Source organism: Oncorhynchus nerka, linkage group LG1 (assembly GCF_034236695.1).
Source record: "Oncorhynchus nerka isolate Pitt River linkage group LG1, Oner_Uvic_2.0, whole genome shotgun sequence".
In the NCBI taxonomy this organism is placed as follows: domain Eukaryota; kingdom Metazoa; phylum Chordata; class Actinopteri; order Salmoniformes; family Salmonidae; genus Oncorhynchus; species Oncorhynchus nerka.
Window position 1 is genome coordinate 12926878 of NC_088396.1, and position 22694 is coordinate 12949571.

Genomic DNA, 22694 nt, shown 5'->3' on the forward strand with positions numbered 1-22694 from the left:
TTTACATACACCATAGCCAAGTACATTTAAACTCAGATTTTCACAATTCCTGACATTTAATCCGAGTAACAATTCCCTGTCTTTGGTCAGTTAGGATCACCACTTTATTTTAAGAATGTGAAATGTCACAATAATAGGAAAGATCATTATTTATTTCAGCTTGTATTTCTTTCATCACATTCCCAGTGGGTCAGAAGTTTACATGCAACCAAATACTAATTGAGTGTATTGCCTTTAAATAGTTTAACTTGGGTCAAATGTTTTGGGTAGCCTTCCACAATAAGTTGGGTGAATTTTGGCCCGTTTCTCTTGACAGCTGGTGTAACGGAGTTATGTTTGTAGGCCTCCTTGCTCGCAGACGCTTTTACAGTTCTGCCCACAAATTTTCTACAGGATTGAGGTCAGGGTTTTGTGACGGCCACTTCAATACCTTAACTTTGTTATCCTTAAGCCATTTTGCCACAACTTTGAAAGTATGCTTGGAAGTATGCTTGACCAAGCTTTAACTTCCTGACTGATGTCTTGAGATGTTGCTTCAATATATCCACAATTTTCCATCCTCATGATGCCATCTATTTTGTGAAGTGCACCAGTCCCTCCTGCAGCAAAGCACCCCCACAACATGATGCTGCCACCCCCGTGCTTCACGGTTGGGATGTTGTTCTTTGACTTGCAAAGCCTCCGCCTTTTTCTTCCAAACATAATGGTCATTATGGCCAAACAGTTCTATTTTTGTTTCATCAGACCGGAGAACATTTCTCCAAAAAGTATGATCTTTGTCCCCATGTGCAGTTGCAAACCGTGGTCTGGCTTTATGGTGGTTTTGGAGCAGTGGCTTTTTTTTTGGTGCACTTCTCGCACCAAAATACATTCATCTCTAGGAGACAGAACACGTCTCCTTCCTGAGCGGTATGACGACTGAGTGGTCCCATGGTGTTCATACTTTCTCGTACAGATGAATGTGGTACCTTCAGGTGTTTGGAAATTGCTCCCAAGGACGAACCAGACTTGTGAAGGTCTACAATTATTTTTCTGATTTCTTTTGATTTTCCCATGATGTCAAGCAAAGAGGCACTGAGTTTGAAGGTAGGCCTTGAAATACATCCACAGGTACACCTCCAATTAACTCAAATTATGTCAATTAGCCTATTAGAAGCTTCTAAAGCCATGACAATTATCTGGAATTTTCCAAACTGTTTAAAGGCACAGTCAACTTAGTACATGTAATCTTCTGACCCACTGGAATTGTAATTCAGTAAATTGTGTGTGAAATAATCTTTCTGTAAACAATTGATATAAAAATGACTTGTGTCACGCACAAAGTAGCTGCCCTAACCGAATTGCCAAAACTATAGTTTGTTAACAAGAAGTAGTTGTTGGAGTTATAAAAACGTGTTAACCTAAGTGTATGTACATTTCTGACTTCAACTGTAGCTTTTTGGTCACAGGTCCAGGAATTGCAACATTTACCTGGAGCCAACTCTGCAGATGGTACTACTAGGTGATTTGAAAAGTTATAGTCAATCAATAACATAATAATACTTTTAGCTCAAATAAAAAATATATTTTATATTTTTGGGTTACTACATGGTTCCATGTGTTATTTCGTAGTTTTGATGTCTCCACTATTATTCTACAATTTAGAAAATAGTAAAACAGAAAGAAAAACCCTGGAATTGACTGACCTTCATGTCTTAAAGTAATGATGGACTGTCGTTTCTCGGTCATGCCCTGACCTTAGAGATCCTTTTTATTCTCTATTTTGGTTAGGTCAGGGTGTGACTAGGGTGGGTACTCTAGTTTGTATATTTCTATGTTGGCCTGGTATGGTTCCCAATCAGAGGCAGCTGTCTATCGTTGTTTCTGACTGGGGATCATATTTAGGCAGCCTTCTCCCACCTGTTGTTTGTGGGATCTTGTTTTTATATTGTTGCTGTTGAGCCCTATAAGGATGTACGTTTAGTTGGTTCTCTTGTTTTGTTGCTGGTTATCATTACTAAATATGATTAACCTACCCCACGCTGCATCTTGGTCCGACCATTCTTACAACGACGAGCGTAACATTCTATTTGCTTATTTGAGCTGTTCTTGCCATAAAATGGACTTGGTCTTTTACCAAATAGGGCTATCATCTGTATACCGTCACAACACAACTGATAGACTCAAATGCATTAAATAAATTCAAGGCACACCTGCTAATTGAACTGCATTCCAGGTGACTACTGTACCTCATGAAGCTGATTGACAGAATGCCAAGAGTGTGCACAGCTGTCATCAAGGAAAAATGTGGCTACTTTGAAGAAACTCAAATCTAAAATATATTTTAATTTGTTTAACACTTTTTTTGCTTAAAACATGATTCCATATGTGTTATTTAATAGTTTTGATGTCTTTACTATTATTCTACAATGTAGAAAAGAGTAAAAATGTAAGACAAACCCTGGAATGAGTACTGTAGGTGTGTCCAAACTTTTGACAGGTACTGTATATAATTTTAAAACAAAATTCCTTGTCAAACTGACCATATCAAAATAGATATCAAGTAATAGAGCTAGGAATGATTTTGGTGAATGGAATGAAAACTCAAAAGATTGCAGCATTTAGGAAAAAGAGACTCAGGCTACATCCCAAACGGAACTCTATTTTCCATGTAAGTGTACTACTGTTGACTGGGCCCATAGGCACTACATAGGGAATAGGGTGCCATTTGAAACGGGCCCTCAGACTGCAGTAGTCACGTGGTCTGAGCCAGCCCAGTGTTTTGAGCTGCTACAATAACAGGTTAAACATATGCCAGCCAGGGTAAACTAAAGCCTCAAATGCTTGCTCTGGGTCATCAAAACAATGACGCAAACACTTTTAACCAGAGATCTTATTTTGCTCTGAGAGATTAGCTGAACAATGTTTTCCTGCTGGGGAAAAAAGCTGCCTCGTTTCCCCTGAACAGGACTGGACTGGGTGATCTGACTAAGCAAATGGAAGGAGATAACAGTCTGCACTGCCAACAAACAGCTTCAAGGCCCAAGACCAAGTCCTTCCAAATGGCACCCTATCCTCTATATAGTGCACTACTTTTGACCAGAATAGGGTGCAATTTGGGACATAAGCCATGAGAGTAGTGCACTGGTTAGAGAGCAGAGCAGAGATGAGATTTCAATTGGTACCTGGTGGAGTGGAGCAGAGAGTGGAGGAGGAGGAGGGGGTGCTGTGGTAGGCCAAGGCCCCAGAGCTGGTCACTATGGCTGGGGTGGGCAGGCCACCGGCTGCCTTGATGACCTGGAGGTTGAGAGGGGAGCAGCTGGCTGAGAGGCCGGAGGAGGTGTTGTTGAGTAGAGAAGAGGAGCCTTTGGTGAGCTTCAGAGGGTTCCTCTCTGCCTCCGGGTCTGTGGTGGTCTCGTTGAGGTCCTTCACGTTGTCCTCAGAGCCGTCCGAGTCGCTCTCCACATTACTCTCAGACTCTGCAGGGGACACCAGTGGGAGTGGAGGACTTGATAAGTCATATCTCAATTAACATTAATCTCGCATCCAACCACACATAGGTAGCATCCCAAATGGCACCCTATTACTTTTGTTGTACTGCACTATGTAGGGAATAGGGTGCCATTTGTGACAAGCCATAGACTAAAAACAACAGGCTGGTTGAAGGAAACTGAGTATCTACTGAATCTGTATCTGACGAGGTGATGAAGCATTTAAAGTAACACCAGAATGAAGTGCTGTTCCCCCACTGCATTACATTAACGTGTTCAACTGACTAACCTGATAGGCTGTCGTCGGAATCCTCCTCATCGTCGTCATCATCATCTTCATCATCCTCTAAGGAGTCTTCCGAGTCCTTGCTGTCAGGGATGTCCGACTCTGTGGCCCGGAACAGCTCCACCAGGGACTGCACCAGGTGGGTCTGGTGATCCTTACACTTGTGGAAATCCTTGTGCTGGGCCTTGCTCTTCCCAGCTCTGTGGGCAAGGCCTCCGGAACTGTGCTCCTTGGTCCCAGTGCTCAGGTTGACAGGCATGGAGAAGGACGGGCTGGTGGCAGCCACGAGAGACTTGTTGTTGGTGCTCCTGCTCTGACTGATACTGCGAGGCTTGGTGATGAGGGCTAGGGGGGCATCCTGCACCGTGCTATGGATCACCCCATTGGGGTGGGGGCCCAGGAATGAGGTGGCCAGGAACAGGTTGGAGTTGTTGGTATGAGGAGAAGGGAGCGTGTGACTGCTCAGGGTCTCTGGAGACAGTTTGGGCGGTGGAAGTGACAAGGATGATGAGACAGCCATTTTATTTTTCTTCGGGCTCTTGAACAGATCCTGATGGGTCAGTGGAAGAGGGAAGGCCTGTTTGAAGTGCTCCTGGGAGAGGAATGGTTAAAGGAGAGTAGGGGAGAGAGTAATTATACGAGCCGTCGGTCATTTCCATTAATGCAGATTGTGAATGAAGTTGGTAGTAATAAGGAATGCACTTGTATTATTGCTCAGTGAGAATGACAATGAGAAAGAGGGTCTCCCCACATTAAGTATATTAAAAACAAGTCTGTGTCGAAAAAGGTATACAATGAACACAAAGCTGTTCGGCACAATCCTTGCTAATTTATTCTGTTCAGTTTTCCGGACTTAGCTTGTCAAATTCCTTTCTTTGAGATACCTCTACTAAACTCTGGCTGTAATAAAATCCCATTGCAAAGGTTTTGTTATAGATTGACATGCTATCACCACTGTTCAGATTAACAATAATAATTGAATCCTTTGAAAAAGGAAAAATTTTCCATTTTGATAACTGGATAGCAACGGGCTTCCTAAAGCAGTACGGAGTTAATTGCGTGTCAGCTTTAGTGAAGTATTTCCAATAAAGCTAACTGCATTGTCACTTTCAGTCGTGTACAGGGCGAGCCGACATGAAGCACAATCAAACCGCTGATAACAGTGCTTAGACGTTTCATTTCCTGTGGAGAGGAACCTAGCTGACCTTTTCAAATCTGCACGTCAGAAACAATGATAGTCAAAAAGAAAAAAGGGAGCTATTAAATATCCATATCAGAAATTCTAAGGCGTGTTTGGCAACAAAAGAAACATATGTCATCACCATTACTTTGGGGAAAGACTTCAATCGAATAGTCTGCTTTTAATGAGTGGAAAACAGTCCACAAAACCATGAAAAGCCAAATAATTTGCATACAGCAGTACACTAGACTCGCCTGTTTCAATTTAAAGTTGTTGATGTGTAACAAGTTTTCATCCAAGAAGGTTCTGCCGCCCGCCTTCATACTGTCAGACAGGTTGGGGAGTTTGGGGGAGGCCGTTCGAGATTTGGGTTTGTGCGAGGGCGTGAGGGTGGGTGGTTTTGGGGACGAAGACCGAGAGGGAGGCTTGGATGAGGTGGACAGAGACAAGGGTTTAGGTGAGGAACTGAGGGGATTGGGTGAGGAGCAGAGGGAGAGGGGCTTGGGTGAGGAGCAGAGGGAGAGGGGCTTGGGAGAGGAAGAGACTGCGTTTGGTTTGGGTGAGGAAGAAAGGGGGTACGATTTAGGTGAGGAGGAGAGGGAGAAGGGTCTGACGGGTTGAGGAGAGGATGAGGCCTCCCTGCGTGGTTGTGTGACCAGAGCCAAAGGCTTAATACTGGCCCGCCCTGTGGCCTGGATCACACTGGTGTGTTGCTTCAGTTCTTCCTCCCTGGTCCTGGAGCTCTGGAAGACTAGGGCCATGGACTGGGGCAGTGCTGGGGGCTGTGGTGAGGGATGGAGCGGGTAGTGGAGGGAATGGAGAAAGGCCTCATCTGGATGTTTCTGAAGCAGAGCAGTCCGGCTGTCCCGAGCCTCCTCGCCTTCAGCGGCGCGGGGTTTCTTCTTCTTGCTGTCGGCAGGGCTCTGTGTCAGGCCCTGAGAGAGAGAAGAGGGGGAGGAGGACATTGTCACGTCAGCTCTGACTCACCCAGCCAACAATGGCAGCCCTGATGGGCAGCAAGGTCGGACACCCAGCACGCCACCCACTAGCAGAGCTGCCTTTGACATTTAACTGAGATTCACATTCATAGAGGATCACGGTGTGCTTAGAACAAAGAGGAAAGTGTAACAATTTCAAAAGACAAACCACACAGACATGACATGTTAATAAAACTTCTTAAGACTAAGGGGCAGTATTCAGAAGTTTGGATGACTGAGGTGACTCAGGCCCAGAAGCTGGTATTGGATAGAAAACACTCTAAAGTTTCTAAAACTGTTAAAATAATGTCTGCGAGTATAACAGAACTGATTTGGCAGACGAAACCCAGAGGACTTCTTTGGGTCTTTGGATTTTCCAATGCTTTTCTATGGGGAAGCCAAATTATTAGGACCCAGATTGCAGTTCATATGGCTTCCACTAGATGTCAACAGTATTTAGAAATTGTTCATATTTTTAATTTTTTTAAATGAAGTAGTCATTCTTTCTAAGTGTCACTCAGGTGGACTAGTCTTTTGGTGCGCGTGAATGAGAGCGGGCTCCTCGTTTTTCTCTGGTATTGGAAACAGTTTATTCAGTCTTAAATTGTATCGATTATTTACATTTTAGGGTACCGGAGGTTGGATTAGAAACGTTGTTTGAAATGTTTGGACCAAGTTTACAGGTAACTTATTAGATCCTTTGTAGGCATGTTGGGCGAGTTGGAACCGGTGAGTTTCTGAATCAAACTCGCCAAATAAACTGACATTTTTGGGATATAAAGAAGGACTTTATCGAACAAAACGACCATTCATTGTGTAACAGACATTTGGGATTGCAAAAAGATGAAGATCTTCAAAGGTAAGCGATTTATTTTATCGCTATTTCTGACTTTTGTGATGCATCTATTTGGTTGGAAAATGTTTTTCATGCTTTTGTATGCGGGGCGCTGTCCTCAGATAATCGCATGGTATGCTTTCGCCTTAAAGCCTTTTTGAAATCTGACAAAGCGGCTGGATTAACAAGATGGTAATCTTTAAACCGATGTATAATAACACTTGTATTTTTTATGAATGTTTATTATGACCATTTCTGTATTTTGAATTTGGCGCTCTGCAATTTCACAGGATGTTGTTGAGGAGGGTCGGTAGAGGAACGCCTGCGCCAGAAAGGTTAAAATAGTGTACGCATGAGTCCACCTACATGGCTACTAAGTTCTAACAAGCCAACACGGACAGTTCGACCGTACAAGTGCCTTAAGTCCCAAAGTTAACGTGACAATGAAACGCACCTTAATCTTCCTCTTTACGCTCTCCTTCGCCGAGTTAGAATCGTCGCTGTCGTTGCTCTGATCGTCGTCATCGTCATCTAGGTCATCTGACTCACTGCTGTTCAAGCCTTCGCTGGAGATATCAGAGGAGGACCCTGATTCGCTGTCACTGTTGCTGGACGCCTCCACCAGTTTCTTGCCGAGTTTCTTTAAAAAACGGGGAACGGTGACGGATTCATTTCAGTCAATAAGGTCGCATAATACCATAGCAAACATCTCAGATGTCTCAACCCAAACTTAGTTCAGCCATAAACCCACTGTAGTGCATTCATCCTTGTTGGATTACTAACGTTGCCAGATGTGTTCACCACAAACTAGTCCTTTTTTTGGACTCGTTTTACCTGGAGTAAGCCCTAATCATTATTAGTTGCCAGATATGTGTTTGGTGTTCACTACTAACTTTCTCTTTCGTTTTCTCCTTCACTTGGTCCATGTCCTGGTGGCTCATGCGGATCTTGCCACTGCCGTTGTTGGTGCCTCTCAGTTTCTCAGTGTTCCCCTGTGTTGAGAACGTAGTGACGGTGGTGGAGATTCCCCCAGACACAGTGGAGACACTGTTGCCATTCACTGCGCCATTCACTCCTATGGGCAGGACAAGAACACACTGTTAGACAACTATGCATTACGAACAACCATTTTAGTAGTGAGTATTGGAGAGAACGAGAGTTCTGGAAAATGATGAGTTATCAGAAATTGCCAAAGCACTTACGAATAGGAAAAATCTCATTATATTAGTGAGAGGATCCCCCGGTTAACATATTCAGTGTTGAGACACCCGGCACCTGCTTACAAACTGAATTATGGATGAACATGTCTTCCTATTGCCTCCAAGGTCAATTAAACATATTTGATATTGTACCTGTGCCCATAAGGACATCATTCTCTTTTATGGGAAAAGTTCCTTGCTTCATTAAATTGCTTGCAGAGTAGGGAAAACATATGGCAGTGCGTGTGTGTGGCAGGAGTGTGTGTGTTTGTGTGTGTGTGTGTGTGCGCATCCGTCTTTGTCAGTCTACCTTTGGCAGTGGCTCGTCCGTTCTTGCTGGGGGTGCGGGCCTGGAAGGGGCTGGGGTCGTGGCTCTGCTGGAGATGGGGTAGGAACATGGGCGGGAGCCCCAGGAGATGGGGGAAGAAGGCTGCAGCTCCACGCCCCTGAGCCTCAGCTGCCCTCCACCATTCTTGGGTGTAGAGGGAGAGGGGAGAGAATCCATGCGAGACTGATTTCACAGTTATTACAGTTGTTTAATCCAGCTCTGTGATGACACACTGTTTCAGACAGTCAGCGTTTTTGCTGTTCAACCTTTCTGGTTTCTCTTTGAACAGAGATCTCAGCAGATGACCAGTGCTTTCCACTGACTGATTTCATCCCCTTTTACTGTAAACATGTTAAGAATTTCTAAATTAAAGACAGACTATATGAGCTCATCCCAGAGGATGGCTCCACATTTGAGCTCCAAACATGCTGGATATTTCACAGCTGCAAAAACACAGCCTTGCAGAAACGCTTTCCCGTTAAAATGGCTAAAAGCAATTCAAAATGGAGCCATTCACGCTTTATGAAGTTGAAAACTACACACTCCTGATTAATTTGTGATTCTAGACTAGTACAACAAAATGTAATGTTTTTTTGTTAAGAACATTAATGTTTAAAAGTATAGTTACATATTCACATTCTCCATATACTGTCTACTGTTCCTGAAGGCTAACCAAAACTATTTTCCTCTGAGAATGACAGCAAAAGAAAAATCATGTAATGCAACAAAACATCACTTCAAAAGTGTGATAGTGTCCAATCTTTTTTTCTCTGAGGTCAAGGTGGTCCTGGGAACCTTCCCAATCTATAAACGTCACAGTCTGAATGCTGCCTATTGAACTGATGGACGATACCATAAAGGTGATGCATGCTAGCTGGGCTCTCTGTGGGAGTTGGCTGAGGCTAACCACACATTCTGTGAGCTCCCCGAAGGCAGAATGAACTGATCAAATGACTGTGTCCCAAATGGGACCCTATTCCCTATGTAATGCACAATTTTTGACGAATGGGCCCTGGTCAAAAGCAGTGAACTATATAAGGAATAGGTTGCCATTTGGGATTCACTGTGTGTATTACTGATGCATTTACAGCTCATAAAATCCCTAACTAAACCACTGATTACTAGATTTAAAAACTTAGGATAGTGTATCCACTTTCTAAAGAATGCAATTCAATGCTACCCTACCTGGAAAGACTCTCATACCTGGAAATGGTCCTAGTTGGGAGTGAGCAGCCAAGGCAGACATTCCCAAGGACCCAAGGCCTCCAAACTCTGAGTGGCCTGAGCTGGTAGTGTACAGACCAAACGCTGGGTGGTTGAAGATGGGAAAGGCACTTGAGACCGTAGACATGTTGAAATGATGATCGCCCGCCACCCGAAACAAGTCTCCTAGACGAGAAGTAGGAAGACGACAAATTGAAGTGTGTGTGTACGATTTAAATAAAATATACATAAGCCATGTAGGTGAAACACCACAGCAAAATAAAGGTATCCGTATGAAGTATCCTTAAGGATCGTCAGCAAACATCCTCTGGTTGAAAGAGAGAGTGTTTTATGTGTTATCAATACAGACGCTGGTTAGTGGGTGTAAAGGAGAAAGACTCCCACGGATTCGGCTTGATCTGTTCAAACAAGCTTTAGTAAATATGAGACATGGTTGTAAGAGGCTGTTGGGATTGTATTCAGAGTGAGATCGTCATGCATGTTTAAAGTGCCTGGGGCTATTGCTCGGTTTGAATATGACTATCGCAATAAAAAAAAATTGCATCATGAACATTTTGTAGAATCTTGTCAAAATAAAAGTAAAACTGCATACAGTTTTGGTGGGCGAGAAAAACGACAAAGTAGGCCTATTTGCAAGGATGTTAATTTCATGTTTTGGTTTTTCCTGTATTTTTAAATTGCCGCAGGACATTTGGTCAGCCGATAATGCAACATTTCCTCCTCCATGCACCTGACAGATCACTCCTGCTTCTCCACTACTCTCTGAAGGCTGACAAAATAGAGAGACTAAGCACAAAATCTCTGACAGAGTGCATCAGTGTGAATGGGACATTTTGGAACAGAGTGCTTCTTTCTGATCACTTCTTCCCAGGACTCCCGGGAAAACCGTGGCAATTGTTACTGAGCAGACTATTCTAGCAACAACAAAAAAACGAAAAAGAAAATGAAATGACTTTAATATTCACACAGTCCATGTCCGTGTTGGCGAGACGAGCCACTTTGTCCTCTCTCACAGTCAGATAGAGAGTACCGAAGTAGCATATTTCATGGAAACTCAATTAGCGCCAGAGCCATGCAAAGAAGCCTGTGCCTGCTGTTAGAACAGGCAGTACCATGTGCCAGGTGATGGGCATGAATCAAAAACATGACTGAACACATTTCCTCATAACATTACTAAATCCCACAAAGAAAAAAGAAAAAAACTTGACTTGATTTATTTTAATACAAAATCGAAATATTATTAGCCCGTTTATTTTCACTAGGTATAATGACATATGGGTGAAGACTAAAGAAAAAAGCTCAACTCTTTATATACACAGATTACTGGTTATAGTTGGCCGAAATTGCATGGCTACTTTGCAATAGTTGGCCAAAATTGACCTAACATATCTCCAAAAAATATAACGTAAATCTCCATTACTGATCCCTCTTTTCATGCATTCTACATTGAAGCATTTATGGTCTGCCACTGGGTTCGTGACTAGTCTATAAACCCATCTTCCAAGCAAGCTCGCTTACAATTTACAGCATGTGATTTCAGCTTTCCCATTATTATTATTTTTTTAATTAAAATAAAATATTCACACACACAACCATACAAATGAAAGTGACTAATACAGATAATGGTAACTATAAATTGAGAATTATCATCTCCACATTAGCTGCAGGTAATTCCTGTAATTTTATTTCCCTAACATTTTAGTAATATTAAGATAGTAATTGATGTAGGCCTAAATTATGTGGAGATATGTTTAGTTAGGCATACACACAAGTTTGCCATGAAAATGCAAAAAATTAGAGTTCAGTTACTTGCCTGTCAATTCAAATCAACCAACATATACTTTTTGATTGCATCTGTGACCTTAAAAGAACTGTACCGATTAATTCCCTTATCATCATTCATTTCACTGCCAGATAAACCTCGAGTTCAGATTTTCAATCAAGCCCGTCAGTGGAACAACGTATGAGCTTAAAGACACATTTTCCAATCCATTATCGATTCAAAGCACTATGAAATGAAACACCCGTTTCCCCATTTCAACCTAAACAGGTTAGTAATCTCCGAAGCCGATTGAGAATTTGTAGCTAAAAATTGCATCGCAACAATCCGAAAAGTACTACGTGAGATAACTGTAATTGAATGAATGAATGAATACCATAAGTATAGCATGCAAGTGTAATTCAATCACTTAGAAAGTGTGACCAACACAGGATACATAATATATTTTCTTTGCTTTCCAAAGTGTCTGTGTGTGTGTGTGTGTGTGTGTGTGAGAATCTCTCAAAATAACTCAATTCGCTTTATTCTCAGAACCGCAACGTGACTTCAGTGGTGCCACTGTGCTTTCGACATTTAATTCCAGCTTTACGTCCAAAATAGCTTATTTGGAGGAATCTCTAATGGCTTTTTCTTTGTAACAGCATGAGAGAAACACATTTTTGCCAATTCTTCTCATGAAAGAGAGAAAGAAAAAAAAAAATCACAGTTTGAGAAATGTACATTTCATTTTCTGGTCAGGGTAATCTGACTGTTTATGCATCACCGTTGCTCACCGCATAATGGCTTTGACCACAATTAGTATTCAGAGAAAACATTAAAGGCAGTGGCAGCAGCACTCTCTGGGGTGACTGACAGACCCGTCAAATCACGACTGAACTGGAGATTGTAAAGAGCAACATTCTTAAACAGAGGGTTTTTAATTGTCGGCATTCATTAATTCAACATGTTTTTTTATTTCTAGCCAAACAGTCAGGAAATAAGAAGTGAGAGACTGGGTAGAAGACGATGCTTTTCTTAATGATCCCTCATAATTAACACTCAGGAATGCTCTTTCCTTGTTTCATTTGCAGTCGGAAAATAATCAAATATAACCAGCATCAAAAATATTTGTATTGTGTTTATTTTTGCAACCAGTGTGTTTGCATGTGACGTGATTAATCTGTGCATCAGTGTGTGTGTCTGCGACAGAAAGAGTCTGTACGTACCACAGGTGGTGAGAGGGGAGCCCAAGGTGGCAGGGCTGGGGGTGAGACTGCACTTGGGGGAGGGCGTCTTGGCCGAGACAGGGGCAGGGGCTGGGGAGTAGACGGCGGAGGAGACAGTGGAGGAGGTGATGAGCAGGGAGGACGGGGCTGACGATGGGGAGGCCAGCCGCTCTCCAGACTCCATATCTGTCAAACACAATCCAATCAACACACTTACAAAAGGCAAGGGAAGAAAAGAGTAGAGGGGGGGGGGCTAAAAACAGGCACTCCCACCACACTGAGACTCCTGCCCTCACAACATGTGAATTACCCCCTGAACAATATCTCTGCTTAGCAAAGGCCACTGGCAAGAGAATATCCTAAATTAACCCACTGAGGCAGCAATGGAAAATATGGAGAAGTATTTTATCACATATTACGGACACACACCACGTGTACGTACGTCCGCACGCAGGAGAGAGAGAAAGAGAGAGAGAAAGAGAGAGGGCGAGAGAAAGAGAAGACCCTCTGGGGTTTACAGGAGTATTCACAGCTCATTTATACGAGACGTAAAAACTGGTGCTATTCAAAGAGTTGATTGTTAACTCGAATGTTAAACCTTTAACATGGGCAGTTTTCACAGGAATTGTTGAAGTCATTCACAGCTCATGATGCAGCCGACTTTCCTCTAAGGTCGACAGTGAAAACACTGGTGGGTCCATCCCAATTCTTCTCCTACAGTTACATTTGCAGAGAGCTATCATGAAGGCGTCTCTAACAATCCCCATGTTGACAGACCTCAGTAGCGCTGCCCAGCATCCAAATGAAGACGTAGACAGGCCGATTCTTTAGAAGTAGTCTTTCCTGATTTCATCACCACCCTACATATCCCAGCTTGTAGAGGATTTATGCCACCGAAGAAAAATCACCCTTTTACCCACGCTTCCAGATTGTTCTTTACAGTTTTAGCTTCTTTGTTATTGTATCATTACACATAAACAATTTTCTATATCTCCCCTGGTGACTGTCCTCTGCAGTGGAGGCAGCTAGGCCTGCTGGTGATTACATCTGGGAGACAAAGCTATCCGCTGAATATCAAGTAACGTCCCTCATCGCCTCCACCGCGCCGACAACACTGATGAGACGACACAAATGACATGAAAGCTACAGCCATGCGCCACTGGGAAAACCACGCTGCAGTGTGTGTTCGTGTGTGTCCATATTCTAAATCAAAAGCCTTAAATCATAAAAGAAACAATCTCGCATACCTATTCTTTAAGATAGTACTTTTTATTCCTAAACTGCATGAAGACCGAACCAACAAATGCATTTGAATATAAAACGGGGCAGAAGGTAGGCTAAATGATCAAATTAAATATTAAATGCTCTGAATGAGAAAATACTAGATTGGATTTAAATAGAAGTGTGACTTACACATTTAACACACACACACACACACACACACTTAATCTTTCATAAATGTCTGCCCACTTCTCCATTATATTGTGAAACGTTGCAGAAATGATTTCCTCTTGGGCAATATTCATTTGTGCTGCACAAGACAACGGACGTGTGTCTCAGGGGCTTCACTCTGTCAACAGAAAAACAGTCTCCAGAAATAATCACAGAGACAGGTGTTTCCTTAAAACAATCCCGCAAACCTCATTACTTACTAAACATAACATTTGAGGGAATTGAAAACAAAATATGAGAAACAGCCTAACGCACGACGGCATTTTCTGCGTTTAAGAGGCCAATCTTTCCTTAAATGTTATTAGAATGGGATTAGCGGTAGAATTAGCTAGATTTTGTTAGGTGATTAACATGCGTGTCACAGGGCTGCTGGTATTGCGGCTGCTATAGAACCACCTCCACGTGAGCAGCTACATTCATTTGACTTGGGAGTGTGTATGTGCAACCCATCTTGAGCCCCTGACAGCATGTGAGAAATGGCAGTACACACGACACACAGATTCCTAACAGCAGGCTGCAGATCCCATAGACGTAGCCATCTATGCTAATGTGAGGAGATGATTTCCAGGAGAAAGCGCTCTGTCTGAATCAAAAGACACGTTTTGCAGATATCACCCCTCGCACAATGCAGCTGCCTGCCTGGGGTGCCTGCCATGCCGCCAATAAAAAGTAATGCCCCTTCCGCCAGACAAATTGATGTGCTTGTAAAACAGGCCCTTCGTTTTTCTTTAGGAAAACAAACGTGCATATCCTGCACACCTCCAAATGCCACTGATCACTGAAATGACATGACATCAGTAGGCCTGGTGTTTACAGTGGGAAATGCCATGACATCATTAGGCCTGGTGTTTACAGTGGGAAATGACATCATTAGGCCTGGTGTTTACAGTGGGAAATGACATCATTAGGCCTGGTGTTTACAGTGGTAAATGACATCATTAGGCCTGGTGTTTACAGTGGGAAATGACATCATTAGGCCTGGTGTTTACAGTGGGAAATGACATCATTAGGCCTGGTGTTTACAGTGGGAAATGACATCATTAGGCCTGGTGTTTACAGTGGGAAATGACATCATTAGGCCTGGTGTTTACAGTGGGAAATGACATCATTAGGCCTGGTGTTTACAGTGGGAAATGACATCATTAGGCCTGGTGTTTACAGTGGGAAATGCCATGAGATCATTAGGCCTGGTGTTTACAGTGGGAAATGCCATGAGATCATTAGGCCTGGTGTTTACAGTGGGAAATGCCATGAGATCATTAGGCCTGGTGTTTAGTGGAAAATGTCATTTCTATGCTCCCTGTGACCATGGGTACGTGTGGGTTGTCTTCCTTTCCTCCCAGTGTAGCCAGATTGGTCGGTGTGTCAGTGCGTTGTCCGTTTTACTATCCTCCACCCCAGCGTAACAGATGGCCGATGCCAACAGTGATAAACCCGCTAGAGTCATCAGCATGGATCAGCAGTATTCAGACTGCCGACGGATCGAGCGACAGACACATCGTCTTCTCCGGCTAATGGAAGGTGCGGGGCTGCTAAAGATCGCGAGGCGGAGAGAGGTAGCGTAGAGGAAGCCCTAACCCCATTCAAAGTCAGCTAGACAGCTGCAGCATGCTACCTCACTACACTACTAGCCTCTCACGCTCTCATCATGAACTCGGATTACGGCTCAAGTGGCACCCTATTCCCTATTCAGTGAACTACTTTTGACCAGGGCCCTGGTCAAGGGTGGTGCACTATATAGAGAATAGGGTGCCATTTTGGACAAACGCCGTCTGTTTGCTGTATGCCTGTTCCACTCTAATTACAGCCCTGCTGTGTCACACACACACACAAACAAATAGGTGAAATAAACCATATGTAATGGAGAAATAGGCTTAACACGCCTGTCCATTAATATGGCAAATGATAACCGTGGTCGGTGGATACATCGCATTAAATTCTCTTTGACCCTAATGGTGTGATGATTAGCTGCAGCTGCAGACATTATTTTGTGCGACTCCTGAAGCGTGAGCAGTGTTGGTTGCCAGGTGACAAAGGCAGCTTCTTTTTACCTACACAAATCACCAGTGTCCACCGTGCCCGCTAAAAACAATTAACGAGGTTTTTGCTACGCTGGACAAATAGCCGGGCCACTCGGGTTTAGCCAGTGTGATTTGCGGCACAGAGGGATGGAAGGGGATGTAAACAGGCAGAAGAGGATGAACCAACCTGCTCAGCGGGCGACCGTGACAGAGAAAATAAAATAAGAAATTGGACAAACACTTTCACCACCCACCTCACTCCCAATCCCCTCTGAGTTCACCCAGCGGAAATGGAGGGCCCAAGCGAAGTGCATTATTTCTGGCAGTTTTTTGTTGCATGTCTGTAGGCCCGTGAGGAGAGGTGCTCCCCGTGGGGGCTGGTTAATACAGAGGAAGAGGGTCGAAAATGGAAAGTGTCTGAGGTCAGGGTGGCTGGTAACATCCACAGATATGCTGAAAATACCAGGAAAACTCCCCAGAGCATCAAACAGCATGCCAGAGAGACAGACAGACCTCAATTCTGCCTGCCTGTCTGTGGCTGTCTGCTGCTGGCCTTTTGGCACCGACGCCCACTGCCTACCTGGACAGTGATGAAGTGCTCTGTTAGTCTCGGCCACGGTCCTCTAATGGGGGGGGGACTTTCGATTGGGACACATCTGACAGAGTGCGTTGGAGCGAGAGGCACGATGCGCTATGATGAAAGGAATGAGACGACTTTAAAAAGAGCACCTCTCTCTCGCCTCCCCCCAAACTCTGATAACCAACACATCCAATCATTATCAAAAACGGGCCTCTTCATATTTTGGTGAGGGAGGTGATAGGCTGACGGAGCTGCCGTGAGAGGATGTAACCGGGGAAAGTGGAAAGAAATAAAACACACGGCATGTTGCACTGGGAACGTTCCAAAGCTTCAGCACAGGGCAGTCTGGTTTAACCATTCATCTCAGGCAGTGTGCTTGTAGTGGGCACCTTGTTTACACCACAATGCTGTGAGACAAAGAAAACCCATGCATTCCTTTGGGTTTTGGTCCAAGATGCAGGCTATGCTGTTCGTAATGACAGGGATGTAGCATTACACTTGGTACTATTTAAGAAAATATGTCCAAAACGTTATCATCCAATTTATGAAGGTGAAGCCAAAACAGTAAGCTCGTTTATAGAGGACATAGACAAACCAGTTATGTTGTTGTTTTTACTATTGAATGTCAAGCCCTGCATTACTCTGAAGGGAAAGGAAGTACAACAAGTTAATTGAGTTCTGGGTGGCAGATGGCAGTGTAGTGTTCGTTCAAATGGACAGCGTCCTTCAGCCTTTTCAGACCACTTTGGCTTTGTAACCGGGGGTGTCTGTCACTTGTTGCCCTGATCCAACGAAACACCTCGTCCAGTACAACAACCTCTGTTGTCTTTCCGTCCGTCTGCCACAGCCAGGCTACATGACGTTTAGTCCTTTACAGCCCAAGCTGTAATCACATTTTTGACCTAGTATGCAAGGGCACACGTATCAATCCACTCCACACGGCAGATCCAGCTGTGTTCATAACGCTGGGATAATAATCCATGTGTTCATAAGAATGACCCACAAAACACAAAAAGGCAGGGTGTTCGGGTCATCATCATTCCTCCGGGTGCTTACATATTTTAGGAGAGGAGACCTTCATGCTAAAGAGTCATTCTGTACGCATTGACTGCCGGAAAACGCATATCGAACGCCACGGTGAACAAATGATGAAGGGGTGGTTTGGGAGGCAAATGAACTCTGATAAATGATGTGGAAGTTTAGTGTGACAACTGTTGAAAGAAAACACATTTGTCCATGGCGGCGGCGTTAGCGAGCTAGCGGGGTTCCGAGTGCAGTGGAGCTAGCGGAGGCAGATCCATTTGGAGTGGTCATGGGGCGCAACGTACAGCACGCAGGGTTCCACAAACAGGAATCCCACGTGTTCCATGCAGACTGACATCCGTCACACAACACATTCCTGGGCCTGCTGTCTTTTCTGGCCCGTCACCACCAAGCCATCAAATATGGAGGAGGGAGAGAGGAAGGAGAAAGGCAGGCGTTCATCAGTTGATCTGCTGTTGTTAGCCATTGAGGCAGGTTGACACCAGACTAAGTAGGCCAGTAGGCTAAGACTCAGGTTGGTGCCTACAAACTAGAGGTCGACCGATTAATCGAAATGGCCGATTAATTGGACACCGATTTTGCCAATTTTTTTATACCTTTATTTAACTAGGCAAGTCAGTTAAGAACACATTCTTATTTTCAATGGCGACCTAGGAACGGTGGGTTAACTGCCTTGTACCTTGTCAGCTCAGGGATTCAATCTTGCAACCTTAAGGTTAACCTTAAGGTTAACCTCTTCAGTCGACCCTCTACTTTTTTGAACATTTTGTTAAAAATCGCGCAACATTTCAGCGCCCTGCTACTCATGCCAGGAATATAGTACGTTCATATGGTTAGAATGTGTGGATAGGAAACCCTCGGACGTTTTTAAAACTGGTTAAATCACGACTGTGGCTATTACATAACGTGCGTTACATCGGAAAGCGCAGGAAAACCTGATCACAGAAAATGGAAATAAATATCCTTGCGCCACTTCCAGCAATTGTTAACAGTGAGCCGAATTAGATAAGACCGAGCATTCAACTCCCACAGCATCCCCATGTTGTCGAGAGTCTTGTGAATTTAATCATCTTTGATTCTTGGTTGAACCGAAAGAGGTGCACCGCTTACCTCCGGTCTCCGCCCAGATCATTCCGGAAGAGCTCTCTCCTGAAATTTTTTCCAAGACGACAGCTAATGATATTTACATCGCCTACGGATTATTTTTATCGCTTATTAACGTTTACTAATACCTAAAGTAGCATTACAAACGTATTTCGAAGTGTTTTGTGACACTTTAGCGTCTACTTTTTGAATTTTAAAAAATGACGTTACGTTGTGAAATCGCTGTTTTTTTCGTTTATCACACAGTCTACATATAACGATATCTTGGCTTTATATGGCCCGATTTAATCGAAATAAAGACCCAATAGTGTTTATGGGACATCTAGGAGTGCCAACAAAGAAGATGGTGAAAGGTAATGACTGTTTTCTATTTTATTGTGCGGTTTGTGTAACGCCGAAATGCTAATTATTTTGTTTACGTCCCCTGCTGTGCTTTTCTGTTGTAGTGTATTGGTGCATGCTATCAGATAATAGCTTCTCATGCTGTCGCCAAAAAGCATTTTAAAAATCGGACTTGTTGCCTGGATTCACAACGAGTGTAGCTTTAATTTGATACCCTGCATGTGTATTTTAATGAACTTTTGAGTTTTAACTAATACTATTAGCGTAGCGCATTTGCATTTCCAGAGCTCTAGTTGGGACGCAAGCGTCCCAAGTAGAGGCAACAGGTTAACGCTCTAACCACCTGCCTCACGTGGAACCCGCCTGTTATGTGAATGCAGTAAGAAGCCAAGGTAAGTTGCTAGCTAGCATTAAACTTAATCATAATCATTAGTTATAACTACACATGGTTGATGATATTACTAGTTTATCTAGTGTGTCCTGCGTTGCATATAATCGATGCAGTGCGCATTCGCGAAAAAGGACTGCCGTTGCTCCAATGTGTACCTAACCATAAACACCAATGCCTTTCTTAAAATCAATACACAGAAGTATATATTTTTAAACCTGCATATTTAGCTAAAAGAAATCCAGGTTAGCAGGCAATATTAACCAGGTGAAATTGTGTCACTTCTCTTGCGTTCATTGCACGCAGAGTCAGTGTATATGCAACAGTTTGGGCCGCCTGGCTCATTGCAAACTAATTTGCCAGAATTTTACGTAATTATGACATAACTTTGAAGGTTGTGCAATGTAACAGGAATATTTAGACTGATGGATGCCACCGGTTAGATAAAATACAGAACGGTTCCGTATTTCACTGAAAGAATAAACGTTTTGTTTGAGATGATAGTTTCCGGATTCGACCATATTAATGACCTAAGGCTCGCATTTCTGTGTGTTATTATGTTATAATTAAGTCTATGATTTGATAGACTGCTCTGACTGAGCGATGATCGGCACCAGCAGGCTCATAAGCATTCATTCAAACAGCACTTTCGTGCGTTTTCCCAGCAGCTCAGCTGTTTATGACTTCAAGCCTATCAACTCCCGAGATTAGGCTGGTGTAACGATGTGATGTGAATTGGCTAGCTAGTTAGCGGGGTGCGCGCTAATAGCGTTTCAAACATCACTCGCTCTGAGACTTGGAGTAGTTGTTCCCCTTGCTCTGCATGGGTAACGGTGCTTCGAGGGTGGCTGTTGTCGTTGTGTTCCTGGTTCGAGCCCAGGTAGGAGCGAGGAGAGGTACGGAAGCTATACTGTTACACTGGCAATACTAAAGTGCCTATAAGAACATCCATATAGTCAATATATGAAATACAAATGGTATAGAGAGAAATAGTCCTATAATAACTACAACCTAAAACTTCTTACCTGGGAATATTGAAGACTCATTTCTTACGTGGCACATATTGCACTTTTACTGTCTTCTCCAACACTTTGTTTTTGTATTATTTAAACCAAATTGAACATGTTTCATTATTTATTTGAGGCTAAATTGATTTTATTGATGTATTATATTAAGTTAAAATAAGTGTCCCTTCAGTATTGTTGTAATTGTCATTATTACAAAAAAATAAAAAATAAATCTGCAGATTAAATCGGTATCGGCTTTTTTTTGTCCTCCAATAATAGGTATCGGCGTTGAAAAATCATAATCGGTCGACCTCTACTACAAAACACACTTACGAAGGGGCCCCATTTGAAGAGCACTAATATGCACCGGTGCTAGAGTCAAACAAGACCATACTATTCCCAATAGTTGTGGAAGCATTTCTTTCAAAACGTTGAATTCTGTGATGAAAAATTATATGTGCATTAAAGAATTTTGACAATTGCACTAGTGCTTCTTTAGGGTTTCAATAGAATAACATGAAAGTGAATTCGGGCAGTGTAAAAGGCCCTTAGTTGACTAAAATGTTGTATTCTATACACATTTGAAGATGAACATGTTAATGTGTTTGATAAGATGAAAGATTCTTTCAAGGGACCCCATTTAAATTTTTGTGGACCCCGCATGGGTCCCGGACCCCAAGTTTGGGGACCACTGTACTACTGACCTCTCGCCCTGCTTGCTTACATTTTTTATTGAAAAAAAACTATGCAAGTCGGTTAAGAACAAATTCTTATTTACAATGACGGCCTACTCGGGGAACAGTGGGTTAACTGCCTTGTTAAGGGGCAGAACGACATTTTTACCTTGTCAGCTCGGGGATCCGATCTAGCAACCTTTCGGTTACTGGCCCAACGCTCTAACCACTAGGCTACCTGCCACCCCTAAATGCTTCCTCTCTCTCTGTGTATCGCCTTTGCTTCATTTACTGCAGCCTGACTCACCACTGTCTGTCTCACTACTATCTGTAAAGAAAAGGTATTTTGTTATGAGAAAGTATAGTAGCTCATCTTTTGATTATAGCTAGCTTAATTTCAGTCAACTGCTCCTGCTGAGGTCAGGCTCCGTTCAATGTTAGCTTCTAACTTTATCCTTCTAGCCAGCGCCCTTGAGCTACCGTGCTAGCTAGACATCAGAATGAAAAATCAGCGACTATTTACTAGGTTGTACACTCATTCTCCGAGAAGCAGGTGGGGTTTTGTTTGGGGAATGTCTGTTGACACGGCAGGAGTTGAGGGATTTAAAACAAAATCCTACTGTTAGCGGCATCTTTCTGCCACTTGCCACTGTAGGTCTGGGCTGAGGTAGTTTGTTTCACCTCTCAACCTATGTCGTGGGCGGAGTTTCCCATTGGACAGAGTAGTGAATGAATGTACTGTTAACAAGGCAAATCCTGGGGAGCAAACGAACATAACGAGCATACATGAATCATTCATGATTCCACTCGTTCAGAGGTAGGCGTGATTAGAACTCAGATGAAAAGCCTTCTGAGCGTTATTCAGCCCTGGGAACACAATAATAAGTGGGTATACGATAACTAACCAAACTAACCAAATTTAAAAAAGGTAAGTAAACGCTATTTCACAACAACAAAAAAACACACAAAAAGGTGTGTATACCGCATTTATCCTCCACTACATCCCTGGTTGGGTCTGTGAAAAGCAAAACCCTGTCATAAACATCAACATTTTAATCAAATGTGACGTTTGGCGGTGACTAATCAGACAGTTCTGTACCTGCCTGGCAGAGTGACAGTGTGGGTGAAATGAGCAGGCTCGACTGGCAACCAGAGCATCAAACGTGAGGAAATAAAACGCTGTAGTCTGCCTGGAAATTAATTCGGAAGACCAATAAATTGTTCTAAGATTTTTCACATTAACATAACCATTTGATCATTTTCTGTTCTCCTTTCATTTTAATGTACTTTTCAAGTACCAACTAGTGAAAAAAAAAATCTGATTTTAAAAAGGTATTCCAGTACTTGAACTTCAGAGTGCCGAAATCAAGTACTTTAAGCACTTTGTGCGGACCCTGGAATATAGGCTACCTTCCTTTCCATGGTACCTTCCAAGTGATTCCTCCCACATTACAACTGCTTTCATGTGACTTCTTAAAATGGATGTAGTGGTAGGTAGCCTAGCGGTTAAGAGCGTTGAGCCAGTAACCGAAAGATCCGAAAGGTTGCTGGGCCAACTAGGTGAACAAAATCTGCCGATGTGCCCTTGAGCAAGGCCC

The 22694-nt window shown here is 43.2% G+C and overlaps 1 protein-coding gene across 1 annotated transcript in view; it reads right to left on the minus strand.

Annotated features, from left to right (window-relative positions):
• Positions 1 to 22694, minus strand: part of LOC115142258 (bromodomain adjacent to zinc finger domain protein 2B) — an 88876-nt gene that overhangs the window by 21520 nt on the left and 44662 nt on the right. The window contains 8 exon segments of the mRNA XM_029682016.2: positions 3165 to 3458; positions 3760 to 4348; positions 5191 to 5871; positions 7203 to 7388; positions 7642 to 7823; positions 8258 to 8419; positions 9479 to 9664; positions 12485 to 12670. Of these exon segments, the coding sequence (XP_029537876.2) occupies positions 3165 to 3458; positions 3760 to 4348; positions 5191 to 5871; positions 7203 to 7388; positions 7642 to 7823; positions 8258 to 8419; positions 9479 to 9664; positions 12485 to 12668 (2464 nt within the window). The 5' untranslated portion in view covers positions 12669 to 12670.